Source organism: Penicillium taxi (genome assembly GCF_028828555.1).
Source record: "Penicillium taxi strain IBT 34144 chromosome Unknown utg000004l_segment0_segment0, whole genome shotgun sequence".
Taxonomy (NCBI): domain Eukaryota; kingdom Fungi; phylum Ascomycota; class Eurotiomycetes; order Eurotiales; family Aspergillaceae; genus Penicillium; species Penicillium taxi.
In genome coordinates, this window is record NW_026643206.1 from 6,269,484 (window position 1) to 6,294,513 (window position 25,030).

At 47.3% G+C, this 25,030-nt stretch overlaps 9 protein-coding genes across 9 annotated transcripts; 4 read left to right on the forward strand and 5 right to left on the reverse strand.

Annotated features, from left to right (window-relative positions):
• Positions 1–1,419: 1,419 nt before the first annotated feature.
• Positions 1,420–3,135, forward strand: N7495_007234 (uncharacterized protein; the record flags this gene model as incomplete). The annotated part of the gene is made up of 2 exons (XM_057209885.1): positions 1,420–1,578; positions 1,780–3,135. 2 exons carry the CDS (start codon positions 1,420–1,422, stop codon positions 3,133–3,135), a joined length of 1,515 nt encoding a protein of 504 aa, XP_057063659.1.
• A 305-nt stretch (positions 3,136–3,440) lies between these two features.
• On the forward strand, positions 3,441–4,249 carry N7495_007235 (Protein mmf1; the record flags this gene model as incomplete). The annotated part of the gene is made up of 4 exons (XM_057209886.1): positions 3,441–3,576; positions 3,644–3,657; positions 3,834–4,007; positions 4,103–4,249. The coding sequence occupies 4 exons, from the start codon at positions 3,441–3,443 to the stop codon at positions 4,247–4,249; spliced, it is 471 nt and encodes a 156-aa protein (XP_057063660.1).
• Positions 4,250–4,606: 357 nt separating this feature from the next.
• Positions 4,607–8,039, reverse strand: N7495_007236 (glycoside hydrolase family 47 protein; the record flags this gene model as incomplete). Its single annotated transcript, XM_057209887.1, has 4 exons — positions 4,607–6,799; positions 6,853–7,397; positions 7,481–7,842; positions 7,906–8,039. 4 exons carry the CDS (start codon positions 8,037–8,039, stop codon positions 4,607–4,609), a joined length of 3,234 nt encoding a protein of 1,077 aa, XP_057063661.1.
• Positions 8,040–8,449: 410 nt separating this feature from the next.
• On the reverse strand, positions 8,450–9,750 carry N7495_007237 (WD40 repeat domain-containing protein; the record flags this gene model as incomplete). Its single annotated transcript, XM_057209888.1, has 5 exons — positions 8,450–8,502; positions 8,556–9,311; positions 9,373–9,453; positions 9,505–9,550; positions 9,619–9,750. The coding sequence occupies 5 exons, from the start codon at positions 9,748–9,750 to the stop codon at positions 8,450–8,452; spliced, it is 1,068 nt and encodes a 355-aa protein (XP_057063662.1).
• A 284-nt stretch (positions 9,751–10,034) lies between these two features.
• N7495_007238 (TRAPP complex core subunit BET3) lies at positions 10,035–10,887 on the forward strand (the record flags this gene model as incomplete). Its single annotated transcript, XM_057209889.1, has 4 exons — positions 10,035–10,069; positions 10,241–10,460; positions 10,517–10,708; positions 10,768–10,887. 4 exons carry the CDS (start codon positions 10,035–10,037, stop codon positions 10,885–10,887), a joined length of 567 nt encoding a protein of 188 aa, XP_057063663.1.
• Positions 10,888–12,404: 1,517 nt separating this feature from the next.
• On the forward strand, positions 12,405–14,941 carry somA (putative cAMP-dependent protein kinase pathway protein (Som1); the record flags this gene model as incomplete). The annotated part of the gene is made up of 5 exons (XM_057209890.1): positions 12,405–12,875; positions 12,937–13,091; positions 13,171–14,398; positions 14,463–14,711; positions 14,774–14,941. The coding sequence occupies 5 exons, from the start codon at positions 12,405–12,407 to the stop codon at positions 14,939–14,941; spliced, it is 2,271 nt and encodes a 756-aa protein (XP_057063664.1).
• Positions 14,942–16,811: 1,870 nt separating this feature from the next.
• Positions 16,812–18,585, reverse strand: N7495_007240 (uncharacterized protein; the record flags this gene model as incomplete). The annotated part of the gene is made up of 7 exons (XM_057209891.1): positions 16,812–16,833; positions 16,911–17,238; positions 17,294–17,662; positions 17,717–17,992; positions 18,056–18,383; positions 18,437–18,478; positions 18,535–18,585. The coding sequence occupies 7 exons, from the start codon at positions 18,583–18,585 to the stop codon at positions 16,812–16,814; spliced, it is 1,416 nt and encodes a 471-aa protein (XP_057063665.1).
• Positions 18,586–19,625: 1,040 nt separating this feature from the next.
• On the reverse strand, positions 19,626–21,487 carry N7495_007241 (uncharacterized protein; the record flags this gene model as incomplete). Its single annotated transcript, XM_057209892.1, has 5 exons — positions 19,626–20,662; positions 20,728–20,931; positions 20,989–21,000; positions 21,049–21,092; positions 21,147–21,487. The coding sequence occupies 5 exons, from the start codon at positions 21,485–21,487 to the stop codon at positions 19,626–19,628; spliced, it is 1,638 nt and encodes a 545-aa protein (XP_057063666.1).
• A 1,242-nt stretch (positions 21,488–22,729) lies between these two features.
• On the reverse strand, positions 22,730–24,200 carry N7495_007242 (RNA-binding protein; the record flags this gene model as incomplete). Its single annotated transcript, XM_057209893.1, has 3 exons — positions 22,730–23,510; positions 23,591–23,914; positions 24,019–24,200. The coding sequence occupies 3 exons, from the start codon at positions 24,198–24,200 to the stop codon at positions 22,730–22,732; spliced, it is 1,287 nt and encodes a 428-aa protein (XP_057063667.1).
• Between the last annotated feature and the right edge of the window lie 830 nt (positions 24,201–25,030).

A 25,030-nucleotide genomic window follows, 5' to 3' on the forward strand; every position in this document is an offset into this window, starting at 1 on the left:
GAAGGTTGCTATTTTTCCTTGTTTATTAAATGCTGAGTATGTGATAAGAGTCCCTAAATCCATCCACAGTGGAGTGGTCCACATTCCATTGAGTTAATATGTTGGTACTTACAGAGTACTCTATGGAAGTATAGGGTTATATCAGACCATCTAGACGTTCCAGACCACACACACACTTGACATGCAGGTGGCTGGCTACATGGGGCACTTGACATGCAACCTTGGATGTTTGACTTGGGCCACAGACCCATGCTATTGAAAGAATCCAATCAGTCCTATGTATGTCATATATCGTGATTCTGAAACTTTGGCTACTTGGATATTCCCACACATGCAGCATGAGGGGAATCTATCACTAGAGGGTCCAGACGTTTTATGCAGGCAGGAGCTTGTCTAACCTGCAGATGAGTGGGGGTACAATCCTCATACTCATTGTAGGGCGACATGATGAGGGGTAAGTGCGATTCCCAAGCAGAACTAGATGGGAGTATTCCGATATTAGCTTTATCTATATGCTGGAAAGGGGATTTGACGTTTTTCTGTGTAGATTCATGGATGTGTCTAAGAATAAAAAATAATGAGGAAGTATTCCGTAGATAGATACGGATAGATTGATTAAATAGGGGCGAAGAAAGGAAAAAAAAAATATTGCCGAACGGGGGGTCTCGAACCCCCAACCTTGTGATTAAAAGTCACACGCTCTACCGATTGAGCTAGCCCGGCAGAGCTAATTATTAGTTGTTAAATATTTGTCGTTATATCGAGATACGTACTATTTACATCCAACGACTTCAATTATGAGTTAAGTCTATACTAGGATGTTTGCAAGGTTCAAATATGTCATATCCAGTCATTTTGTATAGATAAATACCTATTCCCGAGTGCTTGCGAGGCTCTATGCATCCAAGTGACAGAACTTCCCAAGGCTCCAAGGTGGTATCGAGAATTTATACTTAGGTATAATTGCTAAATATATATCCAACCTTGGAAGTACGCCTCCAGATGCTCACACCCGCATATGCATATTATATTATCCCAAGGTTACATCCTTAGGTTTGTAGGTGCTATAAAATATATACAGTCATGAGTCTTTCAATATGATCGTCCATTAACCGAACTTGCACCGTTCGAATGTTACAAGGGTTGATTTTAAGACCTTGGGTAGAATATGACTAGGTGGATATGGATACCAATCAAGCCAACCACTATAATGAAGACACGTGACACACACGGACCATCTCGCTTAGTGTTTTGCCGACTAACGCCATCAGCTATAAAATGTCTGTCTTTCCTTCTCCTGTCATCTGCCCCTGACTATCACTGGTCTTTGCACCATCCCAAATGGAGTGATGCTCTTTGATGTGACAGGAGTTTTATTTCATTTTGTAATTTATTCTGACAACTGGGCAGTGATCAATCATGTCGCCTGCCCCTATTACTGAGGATACGCAACCGGATCTGCATTCTGACCAACTGCAAGCTGTGGGCAAAGCTTTTGATGCCCTTCTACTAACACTATATCAACTTACCAACAGGCACAATGAACTCAAGCACCATGCAGAGGATATTTTTAAGGAGGTAAGATACTTCATATACACTCTACCCTCTACCCCCTTCCCTGCCGTATCTGGCGTCTCATATGATGAGAAACTTAGCTCTAGATCAGGAGTCACTTATGTGACGATGACGGATTAACATGTATTATCTGAACGAGACCTTGACTTGAATTTCATTTTAAATATTTCATACACGACGTTGATGCTAACTTCATCTTCTCAGTTTACCAATGTCACCAGACAACTGGCACCCCACGATAGACCTCATGCGATGGATATACAACAAAGATTACTGGATGAGCAGAAAGAATTGTGTCTAGGGGTGCAAAGCAAGCCACGAATCGAAGAACAATCCCTAAATTCCATGGACGTAATCAAGACACTCGTTTCGCATCAGAATGTAGACGAAAACGCCATTCAGGCAATAATGGCAGGAATTAAGGGCTACAAGGCCATGCTCCGCTCCCAAGATGACCCCTCCCGAACATCCAACTCGTGTATCCTCGCTTACGGACCAGACCTCTCCAAGTCCCTTGAGCGAGATTTTACAACGAATGGTACGCAGGGCAGTCTTCACTGCCCTTTCTCTCAGAACGAAATGAATGGAAAGAGTGACGGTCCTAAAATTCAAATTGATTCCTGTGGTCAAGCTGAGATGGATCCCATCAAAGCCGAGTTGGAAGAGCGACGCCTTAGCACAGCCCCGTCTGCTCCATCTGCTCCGTCAATACGATCATCCCAATGCCCCGTGTCCCGATGCCCGATTCGATTCCTGGACAAACACTCACCTGAAGAAATTGCTTCATATGTTGAGCGCCACAAGCATGAAATCCCCCGCAGCCACGCCATATGTGTCAAGCGATACCAGAGAGATCCCCAGAACATGCGACAGTTGGACGCAAAGTACGGAGGATTGATCAACATGATTAGTGGACTGTCGGCCAAACACCAGATCTTCCTTCCAAACCAACCGACCAACGGATATGATGGCGATGGCGCTTCGTCGCGTGCACCTACTGAGAGGGTTGAGAAATGGGCAGAAACCGTGGACCCAACGACTGCATCAATACATGACGAGAATAAAGATGAACGGGAAGGACGCTTCGAACGCCCGGATCGCCCACTCCGCGAAGTTCGGTTGGGTGAATCCCCAAGCAGGCCTTGGGGTATTCCCGTGCCAATAACCCAAGAAGCCAATTCTGTACCTGTCCATGCATCAGCATCTACTCTCCTATCCCCCACAGCCCATGAAAACTCCCATGAGAAATCACCCGAGATTCCGACCAAGCCGGTTGATGGCTGTCCGTTTGGACACGGTGCCCCCAATATGACAGACCCCAAACCTGAAGTCCAACCAGATCCAGAACCTGTACTTGATGCCCCCAAACTCGAGTCTCCATGGGCCAACTGGGGAAACAGCAACACAGCTGGTACCGCTCCAAAGACCGAGGAACCTTCAAAACCCAACACAAACTCAATACCGGCGAATGTGATCTTCAACGGCCCTGTTTTCTTCGGATACCCCTCTGAGCAGGTAGCTACTCTGCTGCAACAACTCGGACAATTGAGTAAGCACTGAGCTCGGCGCCGACCTTGCATTGTATTATCTTTATTTTTCTTCCCCGTTTATCACCTTTAATACTGGAGTTTGGCGATACCACAATGACGACGACACGACCGTAGTATTTCAATAACTGAGCGAATGAAACCTACATCTTTTTACTATGATCTATCACTACATCCATCTAAAAAACGTATCCAATTTAGATAATTATTTTCCGAGTATGGGCGGGGGAAATTCAGCGATATCGGAAAACTCCACCAAAAGAATTTTGGGTGCAGGCGGGGTTCGACGGCAATTCCACGTTCAATATTATCTCAACCATGTGGCGCGCTACCCCTCGTCTTCAAGCTCTCTCTCGTGCTTTCAACGTCACCCCTATCGTTTCTCATCCTCAATTCACCTCCCCCAGAATGTCTTCCAGCTTGACCGCCATCACCGCTAAGGATGCCTGCCCTCGTGAGTTTTTCCCTGCCGGACATCGGCCAGCTTCAAAACTCAATCGCTAACCTGACGACCTGTATAGCTGCCGGCCCTTACGTACGTTCAGATTCCCCGATTATTTCTTTTGCTCTGTTACTACATCTTTCTATCTACTCATAAACCCCTCTATCACTTTCCTATTGCATCCCAGTCACTCGTAATGACTCAATCTCACCGACCCCTCCCTCATCGCCAAACCTTATATAAAGTACAATAATTAACACAATATACAGTCCCAGGCTATCCGTGCCAACGGCCAGATCTTCATTTCAGGCCAGATCCCAGCCGACGCTTCCGGAAACCTGGTTCAGGGCAACATCGGTGTCCTGACCCAAGCCTGCTGTGACAACATCAAGGCCATCGTGTCCGCTGCTGGTTCCGAGGTGTCGAAAATCGTCAAGGTCAACGTAAGCTACACACACAACACTTGCAATGGATACTTTTCAGTTGCAGGTCTGCTTTCGATTTATTGAATTTGTGTTGCTAACCCTCTTTTTCAAAGGTCTTCCTCACTGACATGGCTAACTTCGCTGAGATGAACGCTACCTATGAGAAGTTCTTCACTCACAAGCCTGCTCGTAGCTGTGTTGCTGTTCACCAGCTGCCTAAGGGTGTGCCTGTTGAGATTGAATGCATTGCTCTGGAGTAAATCTGGAATTGTGCTCCATAGCTAAGAATTGAATTCCATTGCTTGGACTTTTGTTCCTATTGTAGTTATTCAACTAGCTTATATAGGCCTTCCATATATATCTAGGTATACCAAGCCGTCGTACATAGTAGTGGACATAGACCTAGGATTAGTCAAGAGAAAATTCGTTCCAACGTTGAATTTCGTTACTACCATAAACTGAAAGTGTACCTTCGACGTTCATTAATGATAGGACGAATATATTGTATCACGATGGATAATGAAATGACATAGGTTAACTAGGTATAGGCCAATATCAAATATTCCGAAATTATTTCTATTCATGTATTTTCGCCTTCCCCGGGTATAATAAGCCGATTAAATGATATACAAATTGGTGATAGGCACACCCTGAGATCGCATCCTATACCGCCTCTTGATCCCGATACCAGTTGCAGTACGAAGAAGCTCATATGTCTCATCGCCACCACCAACCATGACCATGCTGACGGGGTTATTGCGCGGGATACCACTAGCGGTTATTTGGCTTTCGTCAATATGGGGTCGAATCAAGGTTGACTCGGCGCGTAGGGCAGCGAGATGAGGGACTGGTTCGGGGTTCTCATCGTCATATAACTCTTCTTCAATCTTCGCTTCTTCAGGGGTTACATCGTAGGAGACTACAACGACAAGTTTCAATGCTGCACGTCCGGGCCGGTATGCGGCTATGTTGCGTAGTTTTTGAGAGAATGTGCAGCTGCCGCGTTTGATTACTAGCACCTCGTGCGTCTGGACTATGTCGCGAAGGATGCGCTCGTTGCAAAGTTCGTCGGCGAAGTATATCGTTGACCATGAGAGATGGGTCGTTGGCTGGCTGCCGAATAGAGGTACGGTGGTAGCGTCGTCGACTTCAGGGAGTGGGGCTGCCCCGACACCCGTGGGAATGGTAGCTGGGAGGCTCAGGCGAATTGGAGCTGGTTGGTTGGTGTCATCGCGGAGTAGCGAGGACACTGAGTTTACCAGGGACGATAGCATGGTCTTCATAGGGGATTCAACGACGGGGTTGGCGACGGGCTTGCTACCGTGGAGGTGTGACTGTGGATTCTGCGAATCGTCTGCAGTTTTTGCTTCAGTTCTTGGATAAGCTGAGCCATTTCGTCGGCGAGAGATCTCTGGGAGAGCGTCAATGACGAGATCGAGCACAGTGGTGTCGCGGATCCGGGTGAAGTGCGGGTCATATGGATCAACGACGTCAAATGTAAGTTGGCGTGAAAGATATACCTTCTCATCTTTGCCCAGAGGCACATTGTTAATCACTTGCACCCGGTATCCATCCTCGTTCTTGTCTGCCTGGTCGCCTAGTGGAACATCTTGAATCATGCTGAATCGAAGACCCCCAATGGCTTTGATGAAAATTCCATCTTGGACTCGTTCTAAAGCTCCCGGGCCTAGGTTGAGTCCACCGGGTATAGTTGGGAAGGAAATGTCAAGTGTTGGACGAATGACCATTGGTGAGCTGGTAGCGTCGGATGGCACAAAGTGTGGAGGCAGCGTCCACGGATAGAATGTATAGTTACTCGGCGATGACAGATCGGATACAGATACACTTGAATGTTCAGGTGACTGAGATAAGATAGGACCTTGAGCGCTACTCTGAGGCCGGAGATGTAAACGAGCCAAGCTAGCAGCGTGGAAAATATCAGATCGCGATGCAGTTACTGATCCCCCAAAGGTTGATGGTATAGGGATTGCCTGGCATGTATTGCCGGCGAAATTGGGAACTGAAGGTGACTGTCCACGACGGAGAGGAGCGACTCTGGTTTTCTTTGGAATAATCAGAGGATGACCCTCCGTATTAAAGATCCATGGCGCATCTAGATGATTCAAGGGATGCTGCGGTGTGAAAAGAAGGAACATGTACTTGGCAGTTTCCCCTAGGAAGAAGCTCTCCATCCGATCAATCATTTCACCAGTCTGGACATTCCCCAAGCCTGCCCATCCGCATTTAGTCCAGCATCGTCGTTTGATATCGCGGAGGACCATCTCTCCCACATGCAAGTACCAGGGATCTTGTGTTGCTCGGTAGATATAGTACGTGGACTCGATAAATTCTGGCCGACCTCCGTACCAAGAAAGACCATTATCGATATCACCGGTAGCCACATTCCACCGCTCTGGTAGGCCGGAAAAACGAGTCCAGATCGCAGTGGTCAGCAAATGAATTTGTATAGCTTCATCCAGCTTGCCATCCAATGCCAGAAGCCCTGGATAGTATGCACTCAGGCTATCGATCCAAAAGGCTCTAGTAGCGCCGGTCATGAAATCACCGACAATGAGATGGGGATGCTGATATCCCTCACCTCGGTATAGGTGGCGGTTTATGGAGCTGTGTGAATCTTCCCAGACCTGAAGGAAGGCATAGGCAGAGTGATGATACTCGGTCAAAGGAGTGTAATGGTTATCCAGAGACTTCCATGGGCTATTTGGATTGAAGGGGGGCCTCTCTCCCTCGGAGAGCAGAACATGGGACTTGAACGCGTATTCATAGAAACTGTCGATACCAGCGCCAATCTACAGATTGTTAGGACATATTGCAAATAAGGAACTTGGAACTCTCTGCTTACCCCCGCGTAGGATCCAACCCATTTTCCCGACTCGGCATCAATGCCAAATCCAATCAAGCCAATTTCACTTCGGTGAGACCAAACTGCCCAAAATGCCCTCTTGGCCAACTCTTCATACCGACCGTCCCCAATGAGCCGGCTCAATACTGTAAATTCGAGGACCAGGCTACCGGCACCGGCACTACAAGTCTCTGTGATTTCCGTCAAATATGCAAATTGTGATTTTTGGCCGTTCTTTGAACTAGGCTTCTTAAAATTGAGAGGCGAATTTTCATAGAACGGAATTCCATGTCTTAGATTCACTCGCGGATATGGAAGACCTGTTTTCGTGTAAAATGAAGGGAGGAGACGGTCCGCCAAGTCAACTGCCAATCGCAGAAGCTGGCCATCGTAGACAAAGCCGTTATTCCACGGAATACCATGGTCTTTGTCTGAGAAGCTGCTTTTGTCCCATGCGCTTGCAAAGGCAGCCTCTTGTTCTGAGGGTTGGTATCCGGTAATAGGAAGTTCACCGACGGCGAAAAGGTGGGAGCTCAGCAGTCCGCCTGCAAGGTGTTAGCCATTATATAGAATATGAGACTGCTGCAATATGTTTAGATTGCAGCCTTTGTGACTCGAATATTCATACCAAGTCCTCGGATCACAGTCTCAAACACCTGCACCTTGCTATCAATATCAAATCCCCTTGCCCTCTCACCCTGTCCAGCAGGACCTGGTGACCCATCTCCGTATAGTCTGACAAAGCTTTCCACACCATTTTGAAAATGCGCCAAAGCCTGATCACCACTCTCCGGGCTCGAAGATAGGATTGCAAGGGTCGATAAGCTGTCAATCAAGGTCAAGGAATAATTGCCGAGGACATCATTGTGGTCATTATTAGTCTGATCACGAGTGAGGGCACGGCAGCTAATTGGGCGCAATTCGTCTTCGGGAAAGGCGTGCGTAAGATAGTTTTGAAAGCCATGGTAGAACATGCGTTCAGTTTCTTGCCTGCGAGACTCGAGCCAGGGTCAGCGGGATGACACTACATACGCCAAGAATCAAAGGACGTACCGGAGATCTTTAATTTGGTCATTTCTCATCCCCTGTGCTAGAGTTACCCATAGCGACAGCAGGATAGCCCAAACCACCATCATCCATGCGTGACGGGGGTAGAGCATATGTAAGCTCCAACATCGCGTTGGCATAACCAGGGCAGACTGCAGCAGCGGGGCATGGAAGGGTCAGACGAGGAACCGTCTTTTGATTTCAATAATACCACAATTCAGTCCTAGGGCAAAGCGATGAGGATAAAAGTGCTCAGGGCGATAGAATGGAAGTGGGAAGTGTGGATACCAAGGTACGGACAGATAAGCCATTTCGGGAATCTTCTTTTTGGTCTCGTGCTAGAGATTCTGAACTATGAGACGAACTCCCTTTTTTTTTTCCTTTTTTTTTTTTTTTACCAATAATATTTATGTACTAATCAAAGTAGAGTATTAACTTGGATGGAGTTAAAATTTGAGAAGCCTGTTCAGCTTCCATATAGTACACGGATATCATCGTGATTGAAAAGACTCCCAACGCCCGCTGAACAAAAAGATTCTATTAACGATCCTTACTTCTTCAGTTCACCAAGAAGAAGGGTGCGATCGGATGAGCAAGAAACAACTAAATAAAGTCAGTTAGCAAATTGCCTCACCAAGAATGGAAAGGATGCTTACTAAGTGGCTCGTCGTTGGGCGACAAGCGGACGTCGTTGACGGAACCTGTGTGACCTGGAAGTTTGTAAAGCATCTTCGCGGTGTTGGAATCCCAAACGACAGCAGTGCCATCGCCACTTCCTGCAGCGATCTTATCGCCTGTGTGACTCCAGCTGGCACGAATAAGATTCACGTCTAGGCCCATGGGGGCACCATCGAAGTATTTGATGTGACGATTGACGGAGGCAAAAGGTCGAATGTCCCAAGTTCGGACCGTGTTGTCGTGTGAGTTGGACAGAAGGGTTTGCGAGTCTGGCGAGATCTCAAGCGAAGTAATGGTATCGTTGTGACCGGTCAAGGTGTAGACCACGGAATTCTTACGCAGGTCCCAGACACGGATCGTGTTATCAATTCCACCACTGTACATCTCAGTTGCTGTCTCTGAGATCGCAACAGCGGTAATGGGGAGTTGAGTTTCAAGAAACTCCACGGGCTCCTTTTGGCGGGGGTCCCAAACACCCACACAGCCATCGTCACTGCCACTAACCAACACTTGCTCTCCCCGCTTAGAGAGGGCAATTGCATTGACAATCTCCTCATGAGCATCATGACGACGAATCTTTGTTCCAGTCGCCAAGTCCCAATTTACTACAGTTTTATCTGCCGATGCTGAGAACAATGTTTCCGAGTCGCGTGACCATTGCAGGTCCATCACAGGGCCTTTATGCCCAGTTAGTTTGCCGTAGTTGTCGCATTGTCCGAATGTGTTCCAAATCACTATATAACGAAGGTGAAGTCAGTCGATGTTTCGAGAATTCCTGTATTGTGTAGTACGTACAAATGCTTCGGTCCACTGAACCAGATGCGATGTGCTGACCAGTCGGGTCAAATCGAACAGCAAAAATTTCTCCACTATGACCTGGTGTTTCGTTGTTAGTTTGAATAGATGCATTTATTCAGATTATCTAACCTGAGAGCTTCATGATCGGCGCCGGCAGAGCGCTGGTTCGGGGCATCTGCGCATAGTATCAGTCAAAAATCGAATGGAATAAACATGCATTAAAGAATTCGCGCTAAAGCTTACCGACTTGATAAGAGCTCCTCCATTCTGGGAGCTCTTAATAACAGCTGAACCAGGGACATCTTGCTTGGTGCGCTTAACAACGAGCTCGCTCGAGGGACCAAATGCTTCTGGGGCAGGCCGTTTTTCAGACATCACTGGTAATTGATGTTTCAAATACAGAAAAAAAGAGAAGGAAAAGTGTGTGGAAGGTAAAATTCAAGGGAAGAGAAAGATTCCATAATCTGTCGGGAAGAAGTTGACGGCGGTGAGGGCGGTGAGAGTGAGTGTAGTGTACACAGCTTCTAAACATCACGCCTCTCCCCGCAATCAACCTGGGCACATTCTGATCAACTGTCGCATTACCTGAATTTGCCTCTGTCCTTCCTCTTATTCTTTTATAAACAGTATCCAAGGATAATATCTAGAATACCACCATCATGTCATCCACAAAAGCCTCCAGAATAGGAGAAGAGTGAGTCGTGCCGCGCCTCTTTATAGGACCTTTGTGCTAATCTATATCCATTTGATAGAATTTGGAAGTAAGCCAGCCCCTAAGATCCTGTGATCTGTGATTGAAAATGATAGCATCAATTTTGTGGTGCAACCTACCTACTCAAGACTAATTCTCTTTTTTCCCGCGCAGAACGAGAATTGATAAAGTCAACGCTGAACTGGTCACATTAACTTATGGCACCATTGTGGCTCAATTATGCCAGGATTACGACAGTGATTACAAGGAAGTCAACAAGCAATTGGATAAGATGGGGTACAATATTGGTATGCGGTTAATTGAGGACTTCCTGGCCAAGTCAGGAGTGTCCCGATGTGCCAATTTCCGAGAGACTGCAGACATGATTGCGAAAGTGGGTCATTTTCCATTTATACTGAATATTATATGATGATTAACCCCTTCGATCAGGTGGGATTTAAGATTTTCTTGAATGTCGCACCGGCAGTCACCAATTGGACTAGTGATAACAATCAGTTCTCACTAATCTTCGATGAAAACCCACTGGCGGACTTTGTAGAGCTGCCGGATGATGGCCGGGCCCAGGATGAACTCTGGTTCTCGAATATTCTGTGTGGAGTGCTCCGTGGCTCACTCGAGATGGTAAGCTTACTCTCCTCTGCCTACTATGTCATCTGGGTTCCCGCTGACCCGAATTCCAGGTTCAAATGCAGATCGAGGCACACTTTGTGAGTGATATTCTCCGGGGCGATGATACCACGGAAATGCGAGTCACTCTTGTTCGATACATTGAAGATGAGATGCCACCGGAGGATGATTAGGTTATTATAGAACATATGGCGTTTCGGTGGGGCTTTTATGGCTTTTATTGGTAATGACGGCCTTGGGGGTTGATCTGATATTCTTCTATTCTCTGACGAGGTGACCTCTTCTATTCTATTCTCATGAAGTATGTTCAGAAGAATTAGGCGTTATGATGTATCGAGGAACGCGAACATGTTTCAGTGTGTTGAAATTACCAAAAATTACACTGTCTCATACGTGAGACTTTTCTTCTTTCATTAAAATGTATACTAATACCTATAACTAGATATGGTATTGATCTATGATATAGGTTGACTGGTGGTCCTATGTATGTGAAGTGGTCTCGCGTGTAACAATACCGTAAGTCCGATCGATAGGTACACTTTTTCGCCTCCGGGCTTTTTCTTTTGATCTTTTCTTTCACCTCATATCTTCTTTTACATCAAATCAGTTTGGTCGATCTTAAGTTCTGCTGAGATTAAAAACAGCTACTGTTTTAGACTCTCGGGATCAGCCCCATCCAGAGCATATCCATATATCCATATCTATTTCATATCCCCATCTTCATACTCTCGCCTGATCCTTTAAACGATCTTTCCACCTTTTTTTCACCATTCCAACCCGGTTCTTCTTCTTACTTATATTTTTTTTGATTATATTTTATTCCTGGTGCTCCTTTATATATCCTCCTCTGTTTCATCCCATTATCACTTTCCAAAGTGTTGGTGCATGCCCAGAAATACGCCTGACCAGCGCCATCTTCAGCCCCCTCCGTCCAAGTTAATCCGATCCGAACAAGCGATTCTCCCGCAGAAACGCAAAGAGAAAGACTTAGAACGCCCAGTTGTTCGCCGTACCCCCCGGCTCCCTTTCTACCGTGAGATCCACCTTCTTTTCCTCCACCTCCCATCCCCCTTGGCGCCTATTCTTCGTCCTCCTCTTTTTCGATCCTCGTTGTTCTGCGATATTTCCGTTGTCCCCCGCCCCATATATCCCGCCCCCTCCTCCCAACCACCTCACTTGTGGGCTTTTATGCCTCCCTGATATCTCCGTCATCGGCCAAACCCTATCGATCGCGCATTTGGCTTTCTCTTCTCCGCCATAGAGACTGACTTTGTACCTAACCAGTCGCTCACCCAATCCTATAGTCAATCGAGCCTGGGTTTTGCAATCTGCGCTAATATACCCGATCTTTTCCCATCTCGTCGCGTGGATCTTCTTCCCCGGAGACCCAACGTTCCCGTCATCCGCAGATCTCTATCGCAACCATTTCTTGCTCTGATACTTCAGACTCTATTCATTTGCGCGAAGCTCGTTTACGCGTGACAAATCGTCACCAATATATCTGGGAATTCTTTACTCACCGCTGACCCCTTCTTTTGTCTCAACACCCCACTGTTCTCCACGCGTTGCTCATTTCGCCCCGCGTTCGGCGTCGCCTGAATCGGTGGATGTGCGTCTAGCAGTGATCGCTCTTCGATTTGAAATCGAACGTATATAGGCAAGGGTGGTAACAACTCCGCCGTTCGCCACTATGAACCAGATGAACGTCGGTGGCATGCCCGGGGTTGGAGGCCCTGTGGGTGGCGTCCAGATGATGAACAATGGCTCCGCGGCCCCCCGTAACGACGGCACTATGAACAATAGCCCGGAAGTGATGATCAACAACCTCAATACTTATATCTACGACTACTTTCTGAAACGTGGCTATTATGACTGCGCACGCGCTCTCTATCAGGATGAATCCATCAAGATCAACACAGACCCAGGCACCAAGACTAGCCCCGGAAGTCGCGATGTCAATGGCCTCGATCCCGACGCCATGATGACTGACGGAAAGGATGGCGAGAAGATGAAGATCCCTGATGACTTGCCTCGACCTAGTCTTCAAGAACAGCCGTCATCTTTTCTGCTCGATTGGTTTAGTCTCTTCTGGGAATTTTTCTGGGCTCAGAGAAAACGTGGCAATAGCCCGGATGTAAGGCAGTATCTGCAACATAACCAGGTTCGTACATTTCTTTTTACGGTGCAAATCCGATTGTGATCCTAATCTACTTCCCCCATAGAATATGATGCGCTATCGAGAACAGCAACAACAAAGCCAGATAATGCGCCAACCGCCTATGATGGCCAATCAGATGGGGGGAATGAACATGCGACGCCCCAATAGCATCGTACCTAATAATCTGCAGAAAACAGTACTGCAGAACACAGGTGGCTTGTAGGCTTGCTCTCTCAGCCAATTCCTATTGGACATTGCTATAAGCGATGCAGTCCGCTAACCAGATTTCTTCAATTAGATCGCAACAACAATTTGCGCATCTTCAGAAGCAACAGCAGATCCAGATGATGCAGCAGATGCGCGAGCAGAATGAGATGGACATTAACGGAAATCGCCCGCAGTCTCCTGCATCTGCTGACAATGCTCCATCTCCCTCGAAACGACCGCGCCTCGAAGGTGGCCCCGTGAACGGACAGCAACTGGCACCAAATGGACGACAAGGACAAGGAATGCCAGGCCAGCCAACCCCTCAGATGCTAATGCAGAATGGTATGCAGAGGGGCATGAACCCGGCGCAATTTCAAGCGTTCCAGCAGGGGCAGCAGCAGAAATCTATGCAGGTATATGCTCAAACTTTGGCCCTTCATCACTCCCGCTCAGCATCGAACTCGCAGGTTATTCCGAACGGCGCCATGATGGGCCCTAATGTCATGCCAACTCAGACAGAGATGGTGCAGATGCCAGATGGTCAGGGAATATACCCAATGCACGATTATTATGGTGCCAATGGCCAAATGCCGCAGCCTACAATCCGGCCTGGGATGCAGACACCAAATGGACAAGCACAAGGGAACCACGCTCTCCAAGACTACCAGATGCAATTGATGCTGCTCGAGCAGCAGAATAAGCGCCGTCTGATGATGGCTCGTCAGGAACAGGACAGCATTGCCCGCGATGGCCAGCCACCGATGCCTGGCCAGGGTGGCTTGCCACCCGGTACCTCTCCTGGAAGTCGGACAGGCACATCGCCCAACCCCGGAGACCAAATGAAACGGGGTACGCCTAAGATGCCGCAGACTGGTCTTCCAGGATCTCCCAGCACCGCCGACCTGTCTCAAAATCGCGCATCGCCAGGATCCATGAACCTCAATGGCGGCCAAATGCCACCGGAAATGGCAGCCCAGTTCTTCCCGGGTGGACCCAATATGCGCCCTCCTAACTCTAATTTGAACTTTAGCGCTCCTCAAATGGGCCAACCGATTCCCGCCAATGCAGCCGGTCGTATGCCGAATGGACCATGGCAGCCAGCAACGATGCCACCTCAACATTCACCTGCTACTCAGGGGCAGGCCGGTACGCCGCAGGAACGAAACCAAATGCCTCCACCCCAGGCGCCACCCGTTGCCGGCCCCAACGGTCGTACTCAGCCGCCATCCCCTCAAACTACAGGCAATGCTCCCCCAACACCTCAGCAGGCTAACAAGCCCGCGCCCAAGAAGAAGGAGAAGGGAGACAACACACGCAAGGTATGTTACATAGTTCCAACAGAATCCGAAGTTGACCTTTTTGTCTGACCTGTTTATCTTAAAGCGACCCACGAAGAAGAATGCCGCAGCCAATGCAGCCACTGGGGCCACCCCAACTACTGATGCAGTTGAGCCCCCACCAACGCCTACACCATCTACCCCTGTCACCCCCCAGCATCCTAATTCCTTCAACAAGGCTGGAGCGAATACTGCCACAAGCGTACCGCCTCCGCCAACCTCGGCTCCGGTTCCTCAATCTTTGGTGCAGCCTGATCAGACTCAGCCAAACTTTGCTGACATTAACATGACCGATGTAAGTTCTAAAGTGTGCCAACTATTTATCATCTTGCGGATCACTGACCTGAAAATGATTAGCCCAATGCTTTCAATCTTGATTTTAGCGCCTTGGATAATCCTGATATATTGGAGAGCTTCGACTTTGACACTTTCCTTAACACTGACGGGGATGGGACCGGCTTCGGTTTTGACCCCAACATGCCCTACTCTACAGACGGTGTTGAGACTGGGGCCGCTGACCTGTGAATGATTCAAAAATAGTCTTGACGGTTCTCTTCAGGTGCTTTAAACCTCTCCGATATACCCTTGTTTTGTACATTTGATTATTGATTTCTCACCCACGGACACTCGACCTCTTTTTTTTTTTTCTTTTACTTTTCTTTTCCTCCCGATTTTCTGGTTTCCACTCTGGATATGTGTTGCGCATGTCTGTGAAATTGGCGTTGGTGTATTTGATGTCGCATTGTCCCCTCTCATTTTTCCACTTGGGCAAACCAAACCAAACTGCGATGCTGACCGCCTGGAGCTCTTTTATTCTGTATTCGAGATTTTAGTGCACTGTGACCTACGAGTTTCTGGCTTCTCTTTCCTTCTATTATTATTACCTTTTGTCTCGTGTGGTTACTTAATTGCTTTCTTCAACATGGCATACCATGTTTAAGCTTTCCCGTATTCCCACCATCTCCATGCAATTCGCTTCCTTTTCCAACCAATTTCCTTTCCTTCACTGCCCCCATTTTTCTTTCTGTCACACTTGCCCTCTCCTACCAAATGCTGTCTTTCGGACTAGTTTTGACTGGTAAACTTATGATATCTCTCACCTATATGAAGGTACTGAACAGCTACCACTCTATTTCATTTCATTTCGTTTCTTTCTATTCTATTTCCTTCCGCTTCTTTTGTCTTTTTTTTTTTTTTTTTTTTTTTTTTTTTGGCTCGTCTCGGCCACAGAAATCTCCATCTCAGGTTCAAATCAAGAATCAAGAAAAAAAAGCAGTTCACAGTTTGGAAATGAAGGGATATGATACTCAGGCACGTGTACGGGGTTTATGATATGAGTATTGACTAGGGACATAACTATGATATGTGGATTGAAATGATATTAGGAGATCTCGCCGTTCCAAATGCGAATTAATGTCTCTTTCTTTTGCCCTTGACACTTTTTCTTGAATGTTTCTTTCTGTCGAGTTAGGATCCAATCGACGTCAATTCACTCTACCTAGATTCTCCATTGGCTCACTAGACAGACAGTAATCACTTGAAGATTCCAAAAAAGAAAACAAAAAGATGTCTGCTCAGGTGATTCTGACTAGCTTTGGGGAAATATCAGTTTAGGACAAGCAGTAACCTTGGAACATCATAAGACCTTGATCATTGGTGTCTGAAGTAATCACAGTCCACACCGGGTATGAAAAAAGACCAAGTATAAGAAACTACTTAGTAATATCAAGATGTTTCCAGGGCTGGTGCCACAAATCTTTAAGGTTGGAAGGTGATCCTTCATTGAACTACGACCATGTGGCATTCTGAAACATCTGTTACATAGAAACCAATCATTCAGATTTCAAAAAGTCAAGCAGTTAAGAAAAATGACGCAAATCCAAGGCATTGATAGCAGTCAATGCAAAGAGTTGAGTAAAAGGAAGATAGCTGAAATCATTGACATCAGACTTTGAAGATATGAGCTGGATAACAATCTGGCCATCGCAAGAAAGCAATTGCTATTGCAGATGACAGCATTGATAGCAGTCATCGCAAAGAGTCAAGAAAAAACATCATAAGAATCATCGCAAGTGAGAAAAATGGCGCAAGTTAAAAGTTTTGAAAACAGTCAGGTAAAGAGGCGCGATATTAAACAAAGCATCAATAGTCATAGCGGATAGGATGACGTACATTAAGGGCATTGGATAGTACTCAATCGCTAGTAAGAATTGCGCAGTCCTAGAGTATGGATAGAAGGAAAGGTAAATAAAACGGCGTAGGTCAAAAGCCTCGGAGAAAAGTCATTTGAAGAAGGCGCAAGGTAAGAAGATATTAGATAAAAGTCGTCACAAGTATAAGAGTGGACGCAATGCAATGTAATAGTATGGAACGAGCAAAAGAACATTCTGTGAAATTAGTTGTTTTCTTCAACATCCCTAGAATTGAGGCAGTCATCAATAAAAAGTGCCAAGAAAAGAAGGTTAAGGATGGGCCCGGCCCGTTAAGATCCTACCACACGATCAGACGACGGGTGCACTCAATCAACTCCCCTACAAGGCTGTGAAGCTTGTGGATGTTTGGGTTGTGAGGCTCTTCTGCTGCGTCCTCCTGGACCATCAACAGGAGGTGAAGAATTGTCTTTGTTATGGCGTCGGCCTGGTGTGTCTCTTGGCTACCTCTGTAATCGTTGAACAACGCAATGGGGCTTGCCTGGTGGAGGTGGTGGTTGCTTCTGTCGAAAGAGACTTCAACAATGAAAAAGTGATAATTGCGACGGACGGGGCGGATATCGGGCCTGCATGTGAATGATGGATATGTGACATGCAGTATGTCACAGAGCTCTAAATGGGGAATTAGTTGGTTGGATTATCATTGATATAATAGGAGGGCACGCACTCATCAACATGGTTGGGAAAGAGCAACCATTGCTCATTGTTTCTAGACCGAGAAGAACTGCGTCGACCACTGATGTCGCATTTGAGGTCGTATCATCCTCACAGGCCTCTAAGATGGGGGTCAGTCGAGGGTTACGCACTGGCTCATAATTGGGATTGTGCATCGATTTCCGGGTTCTGTTTTCAATTGGATAGTTCTTTAGTTCCGTACGCTGAACGTGGGCTTTGATCATGAGAGCTTTGCGCTTGGCTTGTTTTCTGACCATCTGCGACTTCTTCTCTTTGTGCACGTTGCAGAGCGCATCGATTTCAAGCTCCTGGGCTTTGAGAAGCTCATCCATTTCCCGCTGATCGGCTTCCTCGGTGGTAGCTATGATTTGGATCATTTTATCTGAATCATGATAAAAGGTAAGAAGATTCTCACCCAGAGAACGGTGGGCCTCAACCTTGATTTCGACATCTTCGAGTATCTGCTCAAATCCCGGAGGATCGGGTGGCAAGATATGGAAGGTACCCTGGACTGTTATGAGCCGAAACAGAGCATAATGAGACGCGGTGTTCTGGGCTTCCTCTCTGCTTGCGCAGGGGATGGTTATGCGAAACAGTTTACCCATGACAGACACGTCACAGTTCCAGTTCGTGCCACTTGCTAGACTGGGGCTGTAGATTGGGGGTTTGTTACTCTCCGCGACACAAAACTCTGCAAGTGAGAAAAATCCTATTAGCAGTCATGCGGAAGAGAGAAGGAAGTATAGAATCTTACCTTGCAGGAGCATAGTCCAACACCAAAGATGATCAGTTCCCTCCTCCGATGGGAGGGGAGCAATCAAGTACCGCGGAGTGTATCGGCGCATTTTCTCTAATGCTTTCTTGCATAGCTCGACTTTGATCTCATACGGTGACAGTGCAGATCCATTGACCACGACTGTATGGCCGAAGAAGGTCAGTCTGGCACTGATAAGATCTCGCTGTGCATTGCAGTATTTGTAATAGTAGATGGGGTGAAGGTGACCCATGGACGCGAGTACTCCAAAGCCGAACAAGCAATGGACATCAGACAAATTGATGATTGAGATTGAACCCAGAATCTGCTGTGTTATATGTTAACAAGCTTCTCAAGAATGTGTAACGAACTGGGGCTTACCTGATAATTCTGGGGATTATGACTAACCTCAGAGATACCAACCTGCAAATGTTGTTAGCAAACTCGAAACTGCCCAGCAAAGAAGATATAAAGCTTACAAATCGACGGATATCACGCAGAATGGCATCACCAGCCCAGCCAGAAGACATAGGAACGGAAGGACCCAAACGCTGGTATGGCTCAAGAACAAGCAGCGGGTTAAGTTCGATCTGGGGATTTTGACAATCTGTGGTTACACAGCGGCCGGGAGATGGCTCGAGGTGAAAGCTGCATGATTGGAGATGAGGATTCCATTGGTGGGCATCTGACCTTGCTTTGACATCATGCGGATACACATCTTGTGTATTTGTAGATGAATTGTGAGAAGTCGACAAAGTTGAGGAACTAAGGTGTCCTAGAGGAGATGCCCAACCACGGCTTTCAGGAGACAACGTAATTCCAATAGGGTTGTGGGTAAATTCCTCTGAATCAACAGAGTTAGGATGGGAATCGTTTGTATGTGAGAAGAGTCCTAGACATGGCAGAGAAAAGCGTGTTGAATCACCACCCCAAATGTCATTTGATCCAAATAGATCAGATCCATTGGGAGGTGGGAAACTCATGGTGAGAGAAGTGGTGAATGATGATTGCAAGCGAACAGACGGTTGTGAATTGATGTAAAAAGGTAGGTTGAAAGATGTTTCGACAAAGATTAAGAAGTGTGAGTTGGGAAGGAGTGTAAAAGGAAGAAAGTTGGGGAGCTTGTATTTGAAGAAGTGAAAATTTCAAGTTCGATAGCGATTGATTGAATTGGAACATACGCATTCAAATTGGAAGTAGAAGAAGATCATTAGAAGTAAACAAAGTGTCTATGGGAAGTAAGAGAAATATCAGAACAAAAGCAACAGCAATAACAACAATAACATTAAACAACAACATTGAACAATAAAGATCCTACAAGCTTACTACACTTCTGGGCTGTAAAAGAGTATTCATTTGATAATTTATGAATACGTGCTAGCATAGAAGTTAATGAGACCAATCAGACTTGCAGGACTGTTTCGTCCATTTCAGAGACTTCGCCTTGCACCCGACCTTTTCCTGTCCATTCCAATGATATAAAGGTCTCTGTACCAGTTTGATGTCCAGATAAACAAATAATGATAGTTTAAGTCCCACAAAGTACCTTAACCAGCCATCCTTCAGCCCTTCATGCTTCTTGAAAGTAACAGACCTCTTCCGCCACAGCCATGCCTGGGGAAATACTCGTATTCTCCTTTGCCGTGGGTGTTGCAGTAAACTCCTCAAGGATCTCTTCAAAATTTTTATCCTTGGTGATCTTCTTGGGTGTATCCTTCAAATTATTACCCTCCTTCTTGCCTTTGATATTGCCATTGGGACTCACTCTGATTTTTGCCAAAGAGGCTGTCGTTTCAGAGAGCTTGCTGAGATCAATGCTCGATCCAGAAAATTTGCGACCACTGGTCTGGGAAACATCTCGAAGTACTGAAGAGCGACCGCTGGTCTGGGAAACCTCTCGAAGTGCTGATGAGCGCGCGCTTCGGCTATAGCTTGCAGAACGTGCTTGTGCTGCTGCGGAAGTCTTGGGGGCCGGCATGATTGCAATAGCTGGAGTGTTTGAAAGGGCGTGAAGACCAATTGAGGATGGTTTGGTGGGAGTCAGGGATTGAATCAAAAGGTTGTATTGCTCCTCATTCATGGGTGCACTCACACTGCCTGCCTGGCTGTGTTCGTAGCTGACTCCAGACATAGCTGAGCTAATTCCGGTCGTGCTTGAGATTGCACGGCTGCCAAGGGAACTGTTGGAATAATCCGGCATAAGCACATCTTCACGAGAAGACCGGGCACCTTGATGATCCCAGACTGGATCGTGAGTCAACGTAGCCATGGTGGGTTGGTTCATGAACGGCTCTGGGCCAGGCTGCTCTGGATACCAAGTCCTGCGCTGGTAGGCCTGCCACTCGGCTGCCTGGGATGCTGGAATGGGAAATGCACGACTCGAAACCCAGGCATTGTAAACTGGCTGCTGAGCAGTGCTGACCGGGACGCCGATTCTTGCCATATTGCCAGGCTGTGGCTTGCTTGGCGAGTGTCCATGAATCTCATCTGCTCGCTCTCTCGTATCGCCGTATGCTGTAGCGGAGTTGTAATTGCCTCGAGTTTGGGATGCTACCCGAGTCCACATACACGGATTGGGCCATGCGATGTTGGAGTATTCCAAGATGTCTATCGAGAACAGTTAGCAAGCACTTCAGGCGGAGTATAAAGGAAAATGGCAAGAATCAAATTACCCTTAGGCGCATGCTGGAAGGCCAAGACAATCACATCCTTGATACGTTCGAAAGGAGGGGAACGGTGTGGGCGAGAAAAACCCTCGGCGATGACAACCTTGATGCGGCCGTGTGTATCGCTGGCATCCCAGTCTGGATGCTCCAAGATTTCAGGGTGCCAATCTGGGAAACGAAGATTGGCGCGATTTCCATTACGATCGATATCTGTATACACGGTCAGTGCAGTCTACATGGAAGATGTGGAACAGAGATCATCGATACCAGAGCCGAGATCTATCATCAGTTAGTACTTTCGAAGAAACATGAAGACGACCCACTCACCAATGACGAAAGGCCATTGCGTTCTCTGTCCAAAGATACCACCACTAAGAGCCGGAGTTAGAACCGAATTCAGCAGCTCAGACAGAAGGCTCACTCACGCAGAAAATTCTCCATCAATGAAGATCCTGGCCTCATAGATAAACATATCATCAGGCTGCATGAGTCCCTCAATCAACCGACTGGGGCGAGGCGTGTCCCAACTGTGAATGGAGACGCGGAATGGACTGTCCTTGGGAAGGCTGGGTATAAAAGTAGTAAGGACGGGAATCTGGCCAAAATTACCCTGAGGACCATAGTACATGGAAGGTGGAAGAATGTTCTTGTCCTGCAGGTAGGGTGAATCGGTATCCTTGGTAACAAAACATTGAGTCTTGAACTCTTGGATGGGGACTTTGGAGCCCTCTGGAAAGAGGAGGACGTCCCAGTGTTCGTAACGCATTTTGTGACCGACAAGATTGTAAAGATGAAGAGATGGAGAAGGGAAGAAGGGAGAATAGCAGGATCTAATGTATTCAAATTCTCAGTGTTCTTACCCAAGTTTGAAATCTGTGTAAGGAAGGAGTTCAAGGTGGAAAGAACGGAGACCAAAACAACTACAACTACAAACCAAGTCCCAAAAAAAAAAAAAAAGACATAGAGATATTTCAGTTTCAATCCCTCAAACTAAACCCTCGAAACTTGGAGGCAGTAAAGCAGAGTAGCGAAGGGGGAATCATCCGGGAAAGACAGAACGCCGGCGATAAACCGAGAAACCGAGACATGAGGAATCTGAATCTCTCAACGTTACAAAATACGAGGCAAGAGACAAAAAGCCAACCCTCCAGAGCCAATCCATCCAAGAAAACATGAGAAATCCAAACACCGAGATGGGTTTGCACTGGAGCCCTACCAGCTTACCTGTGTCGACCATCGACCGCTCAAAATCAAGTCATGAAGCGAAAGGAATTGACAAACACAGCACCAAACAGTGCTGTACAAGCTGTCTAACAAAAGAACAAACCAGAACGCAACAAGCACGAAGCGAAGATATTTCAATTTGGCTGCTCAAATGTGAGAGAAACAAATGAAAGTATAAGGGGATGGTGATAAGATGTTGGAATATAGAATAAAGGAACTTTTCGCAGAATGCCTGCCCAAGGAGGATAGAGTAGAGGAGAAACGCAATACGGACCTAAGGGCGGAAGAGAAAAGTAAAGAAATAGAAAAAGGCAGCTTAGCATAATAATTTGAGGGGTCATCAAAAGAAGAGAAGCAACCAGTTGGTAAAGAAATAAGAAGAAAAAGCCGCAGTATAAGGCCTTGAAGATACTCAGAAGGAAAAGAAAACGGCATGGGAAGAAAACGCAAACAATCACATATCCAGAGGATTCAATAGGGAAGATGAGGGAAAGGGGGAATGGGGGATAGAAAGGGTAATAAAGGGCAAGACGAAAAAAGGCTCAGATCTTGCTAAAGATAAAAGCGCTCACTGGAAATGCGTTACTGCAGAGAAGACACGAAAGCTCATCGATAAGGGCTCACGAAGCCACTCCAAAAGGAAGAAGCAAGTTTGTTGTCAAACCAATGGAACCCCCATCATCCTTGAATGACGCAAAACAACTCCTGCTGGTGCTTTCTTGAATCACGGAAAAAGAAACGCTTACTGGATAAGAAGTGATAGTCAGCCGACCGAGCCTTTAACTCAATGTTCTGGCGCCGGACTGCCGGGGTGACTGCTAACCTTCATTGGGGCAAACCCGCCATACTGGTGGGCCGGGGGCATGCCCATGGAGGGGTACATGGGAGGAGGCGGGGGAGCCGGGCGGTAGGGGCTTCCAGCGGGACCGGAGTTGTTCTGGGAACGTCCCCAGCTCAGGCGAACACGGGAGTTGCCGATGGGGTAGCCCTGCATCTGGTTGATGGCCATCTCAGCTGCGTGACGCTGGACGAACTGAACGAAGCCACAGCCCTTTCCAGGAGGAATCTTGACGTAGGTGATCTCGCCGAATCCCTGGAAAAAGGAGCGGAGCTCGTCCTCAGTGACATAGCCGGACAAACCACCGACGAAGACAGTGGTGTTGTTAGGATCGGTGAACTGGTTCATGGGTTGAGGAGTGCCGTAAAAGCCCATAGGAGGACCACCCATGGGAGGGTACATGCCAGCGGGACCACCGGGCATACCACCCATGTTGGGAGCACCAACACCGGGGCCCTTGTTCTTGGGAGTCGCGGTGGAGATACGCATGGGACGGTTGCCGCAGTAGACACCCTGCATTTCGGTCAAGGCGCGCTGCTGGTCGTTCTCATCGGAGAAGCGAACGAAGCCGTATCCACGGGACATACCGCTGATGGGGTCGGTCATGATCTTGGCAGACTTGCAAGAAGGGAAGCGGCTCTGGAAAAGCGAAACAAGGACGTATTCGTTAACTTCGGGGCCAAGGTCACCAACAAAGATGGAGAACTCGGGTCCACGGTCATCACGGCTAGAAAGTGAGAAAAAAAAGAGGAAAAGGTTAGTGAACTGGGGGAGGGGAAGCGAAAGGACAAAACAATTGATTCTTACCTGCGGTCAGCGAGACCACCGCCGGTAGCCCAGTTCAACTTGAACACACGGTTGGTGTTGGGCATAGGAGTACTGTTCAAAGACAGAGCCTTGGCAGCAGCAGCGGGGGTGGAGAAATCCACAAAGCAGTACCCGGCGTTGCTCCTACTACCAATATTAGAATGCATGGAGGAGTAGAGGAATTGGATATCCTGATACATATCCGTCGTCGGAGCATACCCAGAAAACTTGTCGCGGATCATCTTCACGTTAACCTGCTCACCCATCTGGAACCACAGGTTACGGATGAAGTTCTCATCAATCCAAGGCTCAAGCTCACCCATCCTAGAATAAGTATGTCAGTATTGTCTTCAAGATGCAACCACGAGAATGGAAACATCTGGTCCGATGAACCATGCCTACATCAAGGCATATTGGTAACCACATACCAAAGAGTGGTCTTGCCATCGGCACCTTGCTGGGGAGCAGCAGCATTAGGCTCACCAGGAGCAGGGCCCTGGAAGGAGGCGTTGGTAGGATCGGACTGGCCGGTCATGTTGGTGTCAACGGGGGCCTGGGGGACCGCAGCCGCATCACCCTGGGGGAAAGAATCGTAGGTTTGGAAAGACATGGCGCAAAATTCACCGAAAAGTCGACGTAAGAATATGAAAGTCTTGAGACCGAAAACTTAGGATTCGTGAAGGGAAGGACTGAAAGATCAACGAGATTTCGACTTCGTTATAACCCGAGAATGAAGAGATAGGCGTTAGGTTTCCTGAAAAAAGTTATTAGAGCTTGAAAGACTCGAAAGAGACTCGAGATCTCTGCAGATGGGGAAAAAAAAAAAAAAAAAAAAAAAAGCGAAACAGAGAAGACGTCGCAAAAAGAGGGAAAAAAATGGAGTTGACAAGTGTGGGGGCGGTAAGTGAGACTTTGAGAAGCGAGTTGAGAAGAGAAGTGAGCGTAGGGCGATCTGGAAGCTAGCGCGTGAAATTCAGTCGCCAAGATTGCTGAGATGAAGTAAATTTCTCTCAGGTTTCTTCGGGATCGCACCGCCGACTCGAAGGGTTGACAGAAAATGACCGGATCAGGTAAGGTTTCCCCAGGTGGACAAAAAGGAACGACAAAATTCAGCCCCGATTCTACAGGTGTTGACGTCTTGTTCGGGGATCGCACCATGCGCCGGCCGTTTCCGTCCAAGTCCCAGCTTTCAAGTTGGAGATTACGACCATCCACGGGATCCACTATCGGCTATGCCACCTAGTGAACTGGGTTTATGCGACCTTCGATGACAGGAGTTCCACCTGGCGACAGATGAATGGGTTGGTTCGTATACTTGATCCGGATGGGTTGCCGGATGGGTTGCGAGCATGCAAGTATGGGCGTAAGAGAAGAATGAACCGAGGCGGTGCGATGTCTCGAAGCTGGTATACCACAAAAAGGCTTTGCTGTAGTATAGAA